Source organism: Mustela nivalis, assembly GCF_964662115.1.
Source record: "Mustela nivalis genome assembly, contig: HAP1_SCAFFOLD_700, whole genome shotgun sequence".
Taxonomy (NCBI): Eukaryota; Metazoa; Chordata; class Mammalia; order Carnivora; family Mustelidae; genus Mustela; species Mustela nivalis.
Genome location: NW_028135963.1, coordinates 18,207 through 34,631, shown reverse-complemented (window position 1 = coordinate 34,631; position 16,425 = coordinate 18,207). Strand labels below are relative to the sequence as shown.

General features: G+C 53.4%; 1 protein-coding gene across 1 annotated transcript; it reads left to right on the top strand.

Annotated features, from left to right (window-relative positions):
- Positions 1–3,436: 3,436 nt before the first annotated feature.
- Positions 3,437–16,215, top strand: LOC309857429 (sushi domain-containing protein 4-like; the record flags this gene model as incomplete). Its single annotated transcript, XM_082750141.1, is given in 5 exon segments — positions 3,437–3,611; positions 9,005–9,178; positions 12,510–12,581; positions 12,584–12,697; positions 15,710–16,215. Coding segments are annotated over 5 exon segments (1,041 nt in total), but the record flags the coding sequence as incomplete, so codon positions are not given.
- Positions 16,216–16,425: the final 210 nt, after the last annotated feature.

Sequence of the window (16,425 nt, the reverse complement as noted above, 5' to 3'; positions counted from 1 at the left end):
CAAGATCCCCTTGGGCCGGCTCTTACCCGCCCCAGTCCGATACTCCCTTCCCACCAGGGTTCATTAAAACATAATGTGGGCTTCTTGATTATAAGCGTTCATCATAGAGAATTTGGAAAACACAGAAATGCATAAAGAAGACTATAAAAGTTGCTCATCAGTCCTGAATCCCAAATAACACAGGTCCTATTGGGGCATCTGTCTTTCTCCACACACACGTGTGCTTTTTGTATGTTAAAAACAAGGATCATGATGTGTATGCTATTTTGTGGTTTTTTAAATTAACTATGCAGGGAATTGTCTCATAATCACCCACATTTAATGATCAGAAGATCTTGAGAGCCTTGCGTGGTGTGAATGGATCACTAGCGACGCTGGAGGTTTGGGGGCCTGCTGTGTGGGGGCTCCTGGGGAAGTGCTGTGGGGCAGGCAGGCATGTGAGGGTTCCCGGGAGGAGGGTGATAGGGAGCACACTGGCTTGCTGTAGCGAGGCCGGAGCATCACAGCTGGCCAGCCGTGCTGAAGGAACAGTTGCGGGGTGCCGCTGAGGTCGGATCTGAATTGCTGCCCTCCCCATTTGCGGAACGGCACCAACCCAGGGCCTGCCCGCCCCCAGAGATGGGGGAGCCTTGCAGGACCCCAGGACTCCCTGAAGTGGGACACAGCCTTTTCCTGCATGCACCCGGGACGTTCCCCTCCGTCTCTCCACCACCAGGCCCCGAGGGAGGCCCTCCCCTCCCTTTCAGGCACTCCTGGTGCTGGAGCTCTTGTGTGGATGGGTTTAGAACTCGGCGGCCAGACGTTGGGGGTGTGATGAGAAAGATCACACGGGGAACCCCGATTTCCTGTGTTTCATGAAGGACAAATAAGATCAGAAAAGCCTGCCTGTCAAAGGTCTGTTGGGCTCAGACGCAAACACCAGTTACTGGTTGGGTACCTCTTGTGCTCGGGGATGCCTTTCACCTGAGTCTGGTGTATCTTGGAGTAGCCGCCGTGGGGGTCGGCTCCTTCTCTCTTGCGCCAGACGTCTGTACTGGGGATGAGGCTCTGCGGGGAGACAGAGGGCCCAGATGTGGCAGATTCCTGCATTTTTCTAGATTAAATGTGACATCCTCAGAGCCACTCACTGCCTGGCTGGGGTGCTCCTTCCACAGTCGTTCCATGGTCCTTGGGCCAGGCAGCCACCTGGGCTTCCCGTGGTGCTGGCAGGGAGAACCCTGGGTTGTCCATCCTTGGCGGCTGCCACGTTGCCTTCTGGGGTTGCCCAGGCCCGTGTCATAGGCCTGGCTCCTCCTGGAGGGCTCAGGCTGCATCCCCCAAAGCTGATCATGATGCCAGTCCTGTTTCCCTGGCCCCTACATGCCCCTGTTCCCACGGCTGTCCCTGGGACAGAGGCAGCTGGGGAAGGGTAGACAGCATAGGGCAAGGTGCAAAAGGAAGGAGTGGTCCACACGCGGGTGTGGGGACCTGTGGGACAGTGAGGGCGTGTGTACCCTGCCACCTCCTTGTTTTCGTTTTACCCTGCAGCCCTGTTGACCTGTGGCAGGAAGCTGTTTAAGGCCGGCCTTGCCCTTCATGCTTGGAGGTGGCTGATGGAGGGACAGAGCATCAGAAGGGTCATGTGCCTGCATCTTACGGTCAGAAAAGAATGACAGAGTGGCAGACTATGCGAGTTTGTTGGAACGAATTCATGTTGTCATCCTAACCCAGAGGAGAGCCTTCTATTCAACGCCTTGACCCCTATGTGTGTGTTGGAGGTCAGTTTTGGCAGTGGCCGGAGGTACAGATTCATTGGTCAGGGTGCCCATTGTTGGGGGTGCCGCACCGTGGCCTCCCCGATCAGATGCAGACCTGGGCCCCCTCATTCAGAGCTGCGTGAGTCTGCACACTCCGTTAAACTTTTTGGTCTCAGATTTCTCAGCTATAAAATGAGGGAAATTATTTTGGGTGAATTTTAAGATTCCTTCCAGCAAGAACATTCTGTAAATTGTGTGTAGTTAAAAAGCTTCAGCTGATACATACATACATATTATTTTGTAGTTTTCAAAATATTTTTAAAGATTTTATTTATCAGAGAGAGAGCACGCACACGCACGAGCACAGGGAGGGGCAGGCAGAGGGAGAGCCAGGCTCCCCGTGGAGCAGGGAGCCTGACGTGGGACTCAATCCCAGGACACCAGGATCATGACCTGAGCCCAAGGCAGACATTTAACCAACGGCCATCCAGGCGCCCCCCCCCCCCTGCCATTTTCAACTTACTAATCAGCTTTGTAATTTATCCACGTGTTTGTGGGATGCCGTCAGCTAATAACCCCGAGGTTTATGTCAGTGATGAGGTGTGAGTGCCCCATCTCTGGTTGATAGACGAGGCCCTCGGGTTATTCTGATGGGTGGTTTTCTATAGGAAGGCCTGTTCTTTTCCTCCATGTTGGGATGCAGTCTGGAGTAATTCTGTCGTGTTGGTCGCACATTTATGGAGCAGTATTGAAACTGGAGTGGAAAGCATGTTAGGCATTAGCACTGTTATCGGTTTTGTAGGAGCTGAAACCGAGTGAGAGGGTTTTGGAATAATTGGGTAATCCAAGCGAATTAATCAAGAGGGGGAAAATATCAGTTTTGGCATCAGATGGAGAGAGCGTCGACTTCCACATCTGTGGTCTTTATGCATTTTAATCAAGTCTAAATTATGCTATTAAGATTTACTTTTGCTGCATTTACTTAGATGCTGTGACACAGCTGACTTTGTATTCATCTCTGGATACTTCTTGAAACGGGGAAGCATTCTCACGGTTTCCAGGGGAAGAGTTGCAAAAGAGTCACAAAGATGAACAGGTGACTCGTCCTTGGAGGGCTCCCAGCTCAGCACCCGTGGCGGTTGAGCTCTAGTTGGAGCACAGAATGGGTGGCTGGGAGGTTTGGAAGGTACCCAGATCCTCGGGAAGTCCGGAGGAGGCCTGGCGGGAGGGGCCAGGCTGAGGGCCGGGGAGGAGACGAGTGTTGGTGGCTCAGGCCTGTCCTGTGAGAATGCCAGCCCTGCCAGTCCTACATCCTTGGTTCTGTCCCTGAAATGTCGTCTGGCCTGCTGGGTGGCTCAGAGTCCATGCCTCCTCCCTGACCCTCCCGCCTCACCCCCCTGCAGCGTCTTGCACGGCGTCGTTCCCTGTGTGGCTTCCTTCTCCCCTGCTCCTCCCCGAGCCTCCATGAAGGGCTGTGGTCGGCCGGGGGATGGAGGACGCTCCGGGCGCTGTTCTAAGCAAGAAGCCAGTGTGGCACACGGCAGAATGCGGACATTCTGGGCTGATTGGAGTGGCTAGGTGTTGGCGGTGTGTGACAGTGTCCGTCACGGATGCAGGAAGGCTCCCAGCCTCGGAAGCACATATTTAGAGGCTCCTTTTCTTCTCTCTGTCAATGTAGGGTTCGATGACCTTCCGGTGTCCCTGAGAATGGCTTCAGGACACCCGGTGGAGGGCTTTTCCTTGAAAGGTCTGTCACCCAGTTTCACTGCCAAGACGGGTTCACGCTCCAGGGCCCTACAAAGAGGCTGTGTGTGAGACATCTCAATGGAACCCTCGGCTGGATCCCCAGTGATAAGCCCTTCTGTGCACAAGAAGGTAAAGTGCCCCCCTCGTCCGTGGAGGCTGCTCGTGGGGCTGTGGGGACCAGCCGCGTCAGCCCAGGGGCCCACCCCACATGCTGGCGGGAGAGCATTGTGGCCAGGCCGGGCGCAAAGGAGGCTCGGTGTCACAAGTCACCGTGTCCCTCCTCAACCTCAATGACGACCCAGGTCCTGGTTTCTGTCGAGGCAGGAGAGCAGCTCAGGTCACACCAGGGGTGCTCACTGCTGCGTCCCTAGCCAGCCGCGCACTCCCAGCCCCGGCGCCTGAGAAAGCAGAGTACGTGCTGCTCAGACTTGCCCGTGGAGGCAGGAACGTGTGGTACTCGGGAGATCCACTCAGTCACTGTCGCGTCTGTTCCAGGCGGGTTTTGATAGGGAGACAGGGCGGCACAGTGGGCATTTGTTTCCAGCAGTTACCCTATGGTCTCTCGTCATGGCGCGGTATCTGCCTACCTCTGGCAAGCGTGGCGGTGTCTGCTCTGTGTGGTTCATGCTGCGTGGGTGTGTGTGAGTTTAGAACACTGCTCAGAGGTTACCTGGCGGCGGGCAGGGGGCTGACTGTCTCCGCGGCAGGTTGGGCTGACGCAAGGGAGGCAGTGCCGGTGCGGGCAAGGGCTCCGTCTCTCCCCACCACCCCTGACCGTGGGTGTGGATGGAGCTTTCCTGACCTTGACAGCTCACTGTTTTTCGGAATTAGCATAGACCGTGTTTATGGAAGTCTTCGAAGCACCGAACTCGACTGTCACTGAGCATAGGCAAAGGCTTCCCCAAGCTGAGAGCATGCGTGGTCTCTGCTTTTATTTTTGAGGTCTTTTTCTAAAAGAGTCAAAATTAAAACAAAGAAGTAAAGTGAACTAAATCACACAGAGAAGGACAGGTGTGTGTGTGACAGGTGGAATCTCAACAACAAAACAAATGAACAAGTAAGAGAAGCGTTGGAACGAACATGGGAGTGGTGGCTGAGCAGGGCTGAGAGAGCTCCAGCTGTGAGGTGGGTCGCAGGAAGGAACATGCGCCCGGGAGTACTGTCTGTGGTACTGTGACCATGGTGTGTGGGGACAGACGGGGACACCCCTGGCGGCACTGTCGGAAGTTCTGAAATATGGAATCACCGTGGTTATGCCTAATAGCAAGAGGGCATGGTTGGTCAAGTATCCTTCAATTAATAATGGTCAGCGTCACCATTCAGAACGGGTGCTATGGGCCTCGGGTGGATGCTGTGTAGGGAAGGTGGCTCCCTGTGTTGCAGGTAGGAGTCTGTGTCCCTTGATACAGATGCTTCTCTATATTTATTGAGACAGGCATGTGGTTTTTCCTCTTTAACTTTGCAGCCTTGCAGGTTACACAAGCTTTCTCTTGAAAAATCAAAACAAATTTTGAAAAGGATTTTAGAAATAAATGAATATTTTCTGCTATGCGCAGCCCATGCAGGCTGTGGTTTCCATAAGGTTTCAGTAATGAAAAGTTTATTTGGTTTTGTAGATCAACTTCCCTGATAAATCCTTTGGCCCAAGATACTCAGCATTTAAAACCCAGACAGGCTCAGGAACATATCAGCAATAGTAGAACACGCAGGCTCCGCGAATATTGCCTGGAGACAAAGGACTTCTATTGTTTTATCATCCTGGGAAACAGAGAGCTTATCTAAAAGACAACCTCTTGCCAGTCCTGTCCTAACTACCTAATGAAGTATGCCCCAAGTTAGAAGGCCTTCATCTCCCCTTGCTCACTGTGTCTCAGACACATGGACCCTCCTGTGTGTGTCTGTGTGTTTAAAAGATTTTATTTATTATTTATATGTCAGAGAGAGAGCGTGCAGGAGCAGAGGGAGAATTAGACACTGTACTGAGCCAGGAGCCCGATGCGGGACTTGATCCCAGGACCCTGGGACTGAGCCAGCCAGGTGTCCCCCTCCTGTGTGTGTGTTTTTTTTTTTTTAAAGATTTTTTATTTATTTATTTGACAGAGAGAAATCACAAGTAGATGGAGAGGCAGGCAGGCAGAGAGAGAGAGAAGGAAGCAGGCTCCCCGCTGAGCAGAGCCCGATGCGGGAATCCATCCTAGGACCCTGAGATCATGACCTGAGCCGAAGGCAGCGGCTTAACCCACTGAGCCACCCAGGCGTCCCCTCCTCCTGTGTGATTTTAAGGACACTCGTGTTCTCCTGGCTTTTGCACTTACTCTCCCTCTGCCTAAAGCTGTCTTCTCCCAGATCTGCTCGATAAGGCCACCTTGCCATGTGGCCCTGCATCATAAACATTATCTCCTCAGGGTGCCTGTCCCATGCACCCAGATTCCAGGGGCCCCTGGTAGGTCCCTGTGACCTCAGCACCTGTTCCTCCTCATGCGAGCAGCAATCACTGCATGTTAGTCTCTACCTCGCAGATTTACTAACTTGTTAGCGGCCTTCTCCATGCAGCGAGGGTAGGATTCCTAACTCTCCGTGCCCAGCGCTTGCAGCTGGGTGCTCAGCGAGTCACCAGTGGACAGATGGATGGTTGGATGGATGAATACCGGGTGTTATAAATGCAGGGGTAAACAAAACCCAACACCATCCTTTACAGCGAGGCTTCCAGCACCTTTCCTGTGTGGATATGAATGCTGTGTCTCCAGGGTCGATTACGTAGTTATGTTCCTGGAAACACTTTTTAGGGAGAATGGGTGTCAGAGTTGGCACTTGAAGGAATCAGGTTCATGTTCACATATAACTGGCATTTAAAAAGGCCAGTAAATATTGGTCGTGGTATGTATTCTTAGAACTTTGCCTTTTCTGCTCCTTAGGACTCTGCTCTATGCTAACTAATGTCATTGAATAATTTGTTCTTAGGTATAACTGTGTAATATCACCTTAATATCCCCTCTTTGACTTGTTTCTATTAAATCCCCTATTACACGAGCAGGACTCAGATGCAGCGATGCAGTGGTCTGGGGAGAAAGGATGTCTCAAAGTGGAAGCTTTGCACCCTCTCAGCTGTATCCCCAAAGTGCCCGTTTGTGTCTGTCTGTGTCGGGTTTGATCACATCCCCACTCCTGCCAGAGTCAGATACCGATGGAGCTTTATCTGTCATCCTTGGTAATGGCATTTTTGGAGCGGCTTTTAAACATTCTTCTGGCTGACGGGATGCACTCATACTGTAGGAAATTTCTCTTATTTCTGTTTGAAACTTCAGAACTGATGAAGATTATATGTATTTGTTTTGGGGCACTAAAGATCCTGACATGAAGTGCATAGTCACGTCCGGCTAAGGATGGCCTGGCTGGGCCAGGCTCGTCTTCCTATCTCCCCTCCTCTGGTGGGGGGCTCAGGCGCCAGACGCCAAGGGTAGGATCATAGCTCAGCTTTGGGGGGCCGACTTCTGTGAAGCTACTGCTGGTCTGTTTTGTTCTGACCTTTATCTGGGCCACAGCCCTCCTGGCCTCCTGGCCATAGCTCCGGTGCCTGCTCCCAGCTCCCTGGTCAGTGCGAGTCTCTGTTCCATAGCAGCCAGTCCCCATGGTGACTCCATCATGAGCAGAACTTGGGAGGCCGTAGTGCCCTGGGATCCTTGGGCCATGTGCCCCGTGGTGGCCCCCAGCTCCTGGCTGTGGACAGAGGCATCTGGTCAGGAGTTCAGGGCACTCTGTGTGAGTGACTGCTGCTTCTGCACAGCCAGTGACCACACACTCACGGGCCGCAGTGTCCCTTCTGTCCACTGGCTTTACTCACTGACGCTGGCTGCCTGCTAAGGACCTGGGTCAGCTCCCGGAGAAGTCGGAAGCCAGTCAGGGGAACGGTGGCTTTGTCACGTAAATCAGCAACATGGGGTTAGTTGGCAGCTGGGGTTTTACAGAGGGGCGCCTGGATAAAGGTGTTTTTATTTGCTCTGAGTAATGCCTGCGTTAGCACTACTGAGAAACGTGATTTCCCGTTTCCATTAAGAAGGCAGCAGTGGTGCCAAGTTGTCACTTGCCTTGTGACTCCAGTCAGGATCATTCTGGCATTGACTTTGGGGGAATTTGTCTATTCTGGTAGAAAAATTTTTGGTTAAACGTGAGAGGTTGGAAACCCCTTTCCACAGTTTGAAACTCAAAAATAAGAGGTCGAACTAGAACCACAACAGTTTTCCATCAAGGACGCTTCCTGCTGAAATTTGCAGACAGAGGGTTGATGGGGTTGTCCCGGGGCTCCATGGCCGCACTTCCTCGACATTTCTTTGCCAGCCACGTGTGGAGTCCCGGAGTGCCAAGGGCATGTGGGAGAATGCAGGGGTGCAGTCCCTGCTCTCCAGCTAATCTGGAGATGAAGGCAGATGCCACGCCCAAGCTTTGACTTTGACCCCGCGAAGAGGTCATCCTGTTTTCTAGAGTCTGTTGTCAGATTCTTCATTGGTCCCTGTAAACCCAGCCCCAACCCTACATCAAAACTCCTGGGATGTGCTTTTTAAACCCACCTGTGTTCCCGGCCATGGGCTGCTTGGGTCCCTTCCCTCCGCAGCCTCAGGACTCCTGGGCTCAGGCCTCAGAGCCAGCAGTTCATGGTCAAGTCTCCCACCATTCCAACCATATGGCTGATTCAGAAGGCTTTCGGGAGTGGCTGAGAAACCCAGTCTTACAGCATTGAGATACTCTTGGAGAAAGTTTCTGTGATTGTCGAAATGCTGTGCTTGGATTTTGCTTCATTTTTAAAACTTGCGAAGCTTGGAGCGCAACCCCTCTGTACGCCTCCGGGGATGGCTGCACAAGGTTATGTGGGGACACACGCGGAATTGGGAGGAGACCATGTTCGAAGTGGAGGGTTATAATTTATCCACTGTATTTTATCTCTCAATCACGTTCTGTGTGGACTTCCTGTTCCTGCGCCCCTGATGCTGGGCTACAGACCCTTTCCGAGTCTGTATTCTGCTCCCACCTGCTTCCAAGAAGCAGGTCACCTACCTGTGGGGGGCTGTGTGGTGTTGGTGGTTGCATGTGCTTCCATGTTATTACCCGCGTGGAGCAGATCCGGTAGGAGGGAGGTGCCGGCCGGTGTGGCCCCAGCTTGTCCCCACTGTTCTGCAAGGCCTTTTTTTTTCTTCTGCCCCAAGGCAGAGGCGGTAGGTTGGGTGGGACCACTTAGCAGGTCATTGTGAGCCCCTAGCTCTGTCCTTCCTCTCTTAGTTCCAAAATCGCCTGAGGCTCCACTGTGAGGTGTGAAGGGTTCCAGGCTGGAGGTGAAGCTCCTTTCATGGCTGGATTGGGACATCTTGTCCTCAGTCCCCTCCAGACCAGGGGCTAGCAGTCCGTGTGCGAGGGCGTTTTATCACAGGGAAGCCTGAGGCCAGGTCCGAAAAGAAGAGCTTTGTGCCAAGCTGGGAAGCACAACAGGCTGAAATTTAAAAAAATAACGTGTCCATTTTACACCTTTGCAGATTGCCGTATCCCTCAAATCGACGATGCTGAGATTCATAACAGGACATACAGACACGGAGACAAGCTGATCGTCACCTGTCACGAGGGATTCAAGATCCGCTACCCTGATCTGTACAACATGGTTTCTCTGTGCCGTGATGACGGGACGTGGGACAACCTGCCGCTCTGTCAAGGTAGGGGCGCGGGCTGGGAACACGTGTGTGTCTCTCCACTGGGACGTGGAGGGAAGCAGGGCCCACCGGCTCTGGCCTTGGCATCCGCACACCCTCCCTGCGGTCCCCAACAGCCCCTCGTGCCCACCGTGAGAGCCCAGACCAGAAGAGCCCTTGTTCTTGAGCATGTTGACTTCTCCTTCACACCGAGAACCAAAAGTCTTTTAAGAAATAGGCATTTTGTAACCAGGCTGTGAGCACGATGATGAACTATGGCATTTTTAATGAAAACAGCAGAACGTTTATACTTATTTCAGTGGTGGTGAGGGTAGATTAAAGACGCATCTTTACAGAGGCTATTTTTTCTTAACGTTATCCATTTTTATAATGCATGAGGAGCAGAAAAATAATCAAATTCAGATTTTATCCAAACTACCCAGTAAATAAGAATCCTCTTGCCTTTATAACATTTGCCTGGGCCAACACGGAGGACCCTGTTTGTGAAAATAAGTCCTTCCGTGCACATTAATTCTGATTTTATTTTCTTGACATGTGACTTGAAAGCCAGTGCATAATTCATTCTTCGGGGAGGAGGCTTGTTTGCGCCGGAGCCTTGGCGTGTTCCGGTTGAGACGAATGCTAGCGCTGGGCTCTAGGTCATGGCTGGCAGGCTCTGATATTACTCTGCGTGCCCCGGGGTCGGAAATGAATTATTTCCTTCTGTGAGGGCTTAAGAGTCCTACATGGCCCTTTGCAGAAACAGAGGCTCTGGATCGGGAGGACCAAGGGCGGCCAGGCCACCCCTTTGTGAGCTTCTCTGCTCAAACTCCCTGTGCCACGTAGCCTGCACAGATGACATTTCCAGGGATACATGTGCTTTGGGGGCACTTCTCGGGAGGCTGTGGAGAGTTGTCACCGTGATCTGAGGTTGGGCTGAATATTCACGTGAACATTACCAACGACTGGTCCCTTTCCTTCCCGGGGCCAAGAACGCTCCCTCGGATGCCAGCCCCCTCTGCCTTCATGAATCCTGCATCCCCCACTGTCCCCTGTTCTCCTGCCCTTTCTAGAGATTTCTCCCTCTTAGGTCTTGCAAATTCCGTGCACCTATTTACGAGTTCTTTTGGTCCCTATTATTTCTTAAGAAATGCCCGAGGGTGGCATCCTCATCAGGGGCTCAGGTGTGGCCTCCTGCTCTGCTCTGTCCACCACCCTGCGCTTGCATCTCAGAGCGTCGCCCAGAGCCGGCTGGCTGCTCTCGGAAGGTGCCCTTCCCCGGATAGCACCGTCACCCACACCACCCTCCCTCAGGGCATGTCCCCTGCTCTGTGCCCTGAACTCATCTCCATGCAGAGGCAGGTAGGGGCCTGGCTGCCCAAGCAGTGACTGCCCAACATGGCATGGGCGTGAGGGGTCTGGCGGCATTAGATGGCCTGACACCTCGGAGCGCCACGGGGAGCATGACTGGCCCTTAGCATGACGTCTCGTCCTGTGGCTTTTCTTTGCACTTCCAGATCCAGGGGAGAGAGCCTGACAAGCTGGCTCGCCATTGCCTGGAAGTGTAAATAGAGGTTGCACCAAGCTATTGTGTCAAAGCCTGGTGTCTGCTGCCATGCTTGGGATGGGCTGTCCCCAGCCAAGGAGCATGTCTCTCTTTCCCTGGTTTACTACTGCAGTTACAACCCCTTCTGGCTTCTTTTGGGGCAGGCAAGCAGGCGGGCATGTTCCAAGGCCATGTTTTCCTTGGAAACTTTGTGTTTTGGAGAGCAGTGTCCAGACGCACCTGCTGTTCACTGTGGGTCTGTCCGTTTTATATTCAGGGGACTCCAGCTTCTCTGTGGGAGTGGCCAGGAATGACACTCCTTCTTGGGAGGAGCCGCAGGCACTGTCCCTTGTGCCAGCTCATTTGAACAGCACTTAGGGACTCTGATACGGTCAGTTGTTCATGTTGACGTGCTTGTCTTACTTTTCTCAGTCACGGATTCTGTTTATTCCTGAGTCCCAATCTCCCCCTCCTCCCCGACACTTCACTTTTCCTGTGAACACAGTTCATGTTCAGCTCAACGGGTAAATCCTTCCAGGCCGTGGAGAAAGGATGTGGCCACGTGTCTCAGATGTGGCCTGTGTGGTAGTAGGCCCGTGGATCTCTGTGGCACGGGACACTGTCAGCCCCAAAGGGAGCATTTCCCTAAGTTCTGCATGCCAGGGCTGCCCTGGCCTCTCTGGTCTCACGCCGAAACATCGATCCCACGTACCAGCTCACTGACCAGGGCAGTCGGCGGAGCATTAAGCCGTTCGAGGCTCAGAATGTCAAAGCAAGCCAGCTCGGGAGCAGAGCTCAGACACCTGCTGCCATGGGCATGCTGTGATCCGTGCTCGGCGACTGGAAGGGAGAGTCGGGATTTCCATTATATGTTATTTACTTCACACACAATTAGTTCTCCGCGGGAAGAGCCCCAGCTCTGCAGAGTCATTATTTCCTCTAGTGAGACCACTGACCCCGACAGGAAATGCCAGGATCGCAGCGGGGGCCACACAGAACGGGATTCTGCGCCCCTGGGAATGTTCCCCAGGCACAGGTTTCAACACGGAAAAGCAGCTTCCGTTTGGCAGAAGCAGAAGTGTGGGAACACAGACAGCATGGAGAATTCTGGGTGTGCGTGGGGGCTTGCGACACCCAGCCCCATGCCTGCTGTGCATGTCCTTGGGCTCTGCGCAGACCCTGACCAGGAGCTCCTTGGGAGGGGGCCCAGTGGGGTGTATTCTGAGACACCCTTTTTCTGGGTAGTTCTCAAGGCTGAGAACCATGTCAAGTGCACCTAAAATGCAAATTGATCTTCACGTAGCATCACACGGGGTCCGCAGGCCCCTGCCTCACAGTCCAAGCAGGGGAAGGGTGTTTTTGCTGCCACCTCCTCAGACCCCCCAGGTGTCCCCATTGTTGAAACAGTTGGGGTGTATGTTTGCTGCACAGCACCTCAGTGCTTCTCACCCCCAGGAGCATGTTAGCATCACCTGGGGAGATTTAAAAAATTCGGGGTGCCCTGGCTGTGCATAGACCTAGGGCTCGCAGCCAGGATTGTGTTGCTTAAAGGTTCCCGGATGATTCTGAGGTGTGTCTGGGGCTCCCTGATCCCAGCTGTACCCCCCTCACTTCCTCCCTCTTCCCCTGGGCCTCTCTGTGTGGTTTGCAAGCATGACGCCAAATTCTGCGACATGAATCGAACAGGAAAGTGGTTACGGGCGTCTGGCTGAAGAGCCCTTGGTGGCGGGCAGGGGGCCAGGGTTTTGCGGGTCTCGTTGGTGCAGAGGGGACCAAGTGCGACCGTCCCTCCTCTTTTCCTCGCCACAGGCTGCCTGAGACCTCTTGCCTCTTCCAATGGCTACGCGAACATCTCCGAGTTGCAGACCTCCTTCCCCGTGGGGATGTCATCTCCTACCACTGCTGCCCTGGGTACAAGTTGGAGGGGGCCGAGCACCTCGAGTGCCTACACAGCCTCATCTGGTCGACCAGCCCACGCCGGTTCCTTGCTCTGGAAAGTAATGTGTCCACTCTTCAGGAGGGTGACTCACAGTTACAGCGGGTGCTCCTGCGGGAGGTGATGAGCTGGGAATCCTGGTCAGCGCAACTCCCCTTCCTTTGAGTGCACACGGCCCTGAGCTGGGCCATGAGGCTGGTCATCCCCCAAGAGGCAGGACCTACAGCTAGTCGTAAAACGGGCTTCCCCCGTCTGAGGCTGAAGGGCATGAAAGAGAGGCGCTTCAGGCATCAGAGGTTAAACCGTAAAATATTGCCAAGTTAAGTGAAATGTCCTAAAAAATTAATTTTCTCTGCACGAAATGAAAACAGACTGTATTATGGCGTCATTCATTTTCTCCTTGCTTTATTGTGTTGTCCGTGCTTCTCCCTGTTCCTGTGCATTTTATGGCTGGGCTTGAGCCGTGGCTGGCACACGCTGGGAAGCCTGGAGCTGAGGGCTCCTTTCTTCCTGTTCTCCTCGAATGTGTGTCATTTCCCTGAGCAGTGGTTCGCAGTAGTGAGGGGACAGGGCATCCAGGGACAGCAGCAGGTCGGGGTCTGAGGGGTTTCCTGCTAGCGAAGGTGGGCATACTGGTTCAGCTCTCAGTTTCATGTGGGTCTTGAAATTATGACTGACGCACACACACTGATTTGCATGTGGGCCTCTGAGCACAGCGTGCAGGACGGGTCTACGAGGGGGAAGAGGAAAACAAAAGCAGGCTCCAGTTAGGAGGCCCCTGGAGCTTTTCCTGGAAACAAGACACGACCACATGACGTTCTTTCAAGGGTGTGCATGCAGCAGGGAAGACGCCGCTGGACCATGGGTTGTGTGGAGTGCTGACAGCCAAAAGAGGCCAGGGGGGCGTCCTAAAGCAGTGCTGGGGGAAGGGCAAGTGGGGGCCCCTGGGACAGCAGCAGGCATGCTCTCGTGAGTCTGGCCCCCACCCGTCCCAGGTCCCTGGGGTTGGGCCTCCAGTGCATGTGTCAGGTAAGACACGGTATGCCTGGTAAAAGCTGAATTTCAGATAAATGACAAATCATTTCTTAATTTGAGCGTACTCTCAATATTGCATGGGACTTAACTCATTTGTTAAATTCTCAATTCAAATATAACTGAGCACCCAGTACTTTCACCTGTTAACTCTGGGGACCCTCACCTGCAGGGATGCGGTGTCCCCCATGTCCAGAAGTGCAGGCAGGTAGAGGTGAGCCTGGGCCATAAGGAAAGGGGCTCCTCTGGGCCTGGGGGTGTCTCGTTGCTCAGAAAGCCAGAACTAGATTGGGTGGACGGTGTCATGATTACGATTCTATCAGTCCAAGATGCCTGTTTCAAGATTTTGACAAGTTTTGTTTAAATGTTTTTCAATCGGTTACCTTCCGATAAGCTTCATTTTGAAGCTTTGAGAGCTGTTTCTGTGGAGTCTGGAGGATCTGCAGGGAGCAAATGAAACAGACCCTAGTGTTAGTAGCTGGTAGCTAAGGTTGGAACATAGAACTGGAGTGTAGCCTCGTCCTCCGCCAGCAAGGGCTATGGCCAGAGTGACCGCTGCCACAAAGGCCACAGTGGCCTTTCCTCTGAGGTTTTGGTGTGCGAGTGTGTGCATGCATGGCTGCGTGCATGTGTGTGTGTACACATGCACATGTACACATGTATGTACACCATGTGTATGTGTTTAATAATCCTCGCATGTCTGCTCTCCCTGTAAAGTATCTGGTGGAAGCACTCGTGGGATCTTGAACTGCTAACTGGGCAAAGATGCCAAAACTGTGATTCAGAACCAAGAGGCACAGCGCCGACTGAAGGATTTTTGTGTTTCGAGACTTGATAGAAACGGGGCCAGGTTGAACGATGGTTCGGGGTACCAGGCAAGGATTCATGGAAGATTATCCAGATGCATCGATGTTGCTGTTTCCTCAGCCTTACTGGAATCATATGCGGCCTTTGAAAGGAGGAGTCATGCTGTCACGGGGCACCCGTTGTCATCCCCAGGGACTCTGCCCCTTGCCCTCTGTCATCTGGTTCCCCCTTCAGTTTCCCATCTTTCTTAGCACACAGTCTGATTTTTCTTGATGTCCCAGGGAAATCCACTGCATGGTGCTGGGAAGCATGGAGCCTTCAGGGGCTTTTAAATGTAGGGGTGATCTGCCCCCTGAGCACCTGGGTCTGGTTGGCTGTGCCAGGAAAGTGGTTCCCTCCCGTTTTGGGGCTCCCCGGGACCCACCAGTGCGTCGGCTGTGGTCCCCACCCCAAGCCTTCTCCACACCCACCAACAGCCAGGAGATGGGGTCCCCAAGTGGGTCGGGAGGCAGCGTGCAATGTTGAGCAAGAGCGTGGACTGACGTCTGACTGGTTGGGCTCACATCGTAGGTTCCCACACGATGGCTTTGCCGTGGGGTGCATCACTTAGCTCTGTCAGCCCTGTTCCCTCACCTGTCACATGGGGCAGATGGTCATCGCTCCTCCTGACACCGTGAGAATCCAGCATGGACATCACACATTTAGGGAGGCTTGTGGCACATGCTGGGTGTTCCCTCCAGGGCCACTGTTATCATTCTTCTTGGAATTCTGTGCAGAGGCACATTAAGTAAATAAGTGAGAACCTGGGCGTGGCCATGTGAGCCCAGTACCCACACTTCTGTGCACACTCGGGATCGTCCAGGGTGTTCTGGTGCTCGCGTGGAAGGTGAATCCCACGTGTCAGGAGGAGGTGCTCAGCAGCACCAGTGATGCCATTGGTTCTGAGAGCTTAGCATGTGGCCAGAGGGTTGATGTGGCAAGCCACTTAGCGCCTTGTGAGGCAGGCGCTGGTTTTGACGCACTTCACAGATGGGCCAGCCTGGGCTTGTAAAGTTCCAGAAACTCAGCAAGTGACATAGCTGGGAAACGGGTGCACTGGGACCTCGACATGGGTCCCTGTCCTGTCAGAGCTCGCGCGTGTTATCGTCAGGGTGCGTCACCTAACTAGCTTGTTCTGATCACTTTGCAGCCTCGTGGGCAAGCAGTGTGATGTTTTTATAACCTTTTCTTGCAGAGTCAAACAATTTGGAAGCACTAACACGTAGGAAGGGGTTCATCTTTCTAGACTGGCTGCTGACCCTGTGGAGCTCTCCACCTCAGGGGATGTGTGGCGGACAAGAGCCGCTCACTGCCCCCCTGGCACCCCATGTCCCCATCATGGTGCAGAGCCTGGCCAGGCTTGTGTCTCCTCTCACAGGCCCGGATGGACACCTCAAGGGTGACATGACGTGTCCGGACGCTCCATCTCTTTGGCTATGGCGGCTCTTTCTGCCATGTGGGGCCTCCTGTCCTCCATGGGCCGCGGGGCATCTTCTGAGATCAGGCCTCTCTGGCACTGGCATCAGGCAGCCCCACACACATGTCAGCAAGCCCAGAACGGATGCCTCGCTTTGTGACGGAGTTTATGCTTTGAAAGGAAAAGCTCTGGCGGCTTCTTCAAAGGTACGGGTTGTGTTTTCTGATGTCTGTGCGCTTGTACTGAGAGTAGACGCCTCTGGAGCCTGTGTTCCCTGCAGCTGAGCTGGGGGCAGTGGATAAAGCAACAGAAATCATGAGGTCTTGAACCAGGTTGTTGGTCTATCCTTCAAAAATAGATGTGTGCGTATAAATGTACTTGGCCAGAGCCCCACGCGTCCCCGTGTGCCAGCCTGGCTCACTGCGGCCTCGGGAGTTGTCATCCCTGTGCAACGTCCATTCTGCCTTCATCCCTTTCTGTCTCTTTCACACACA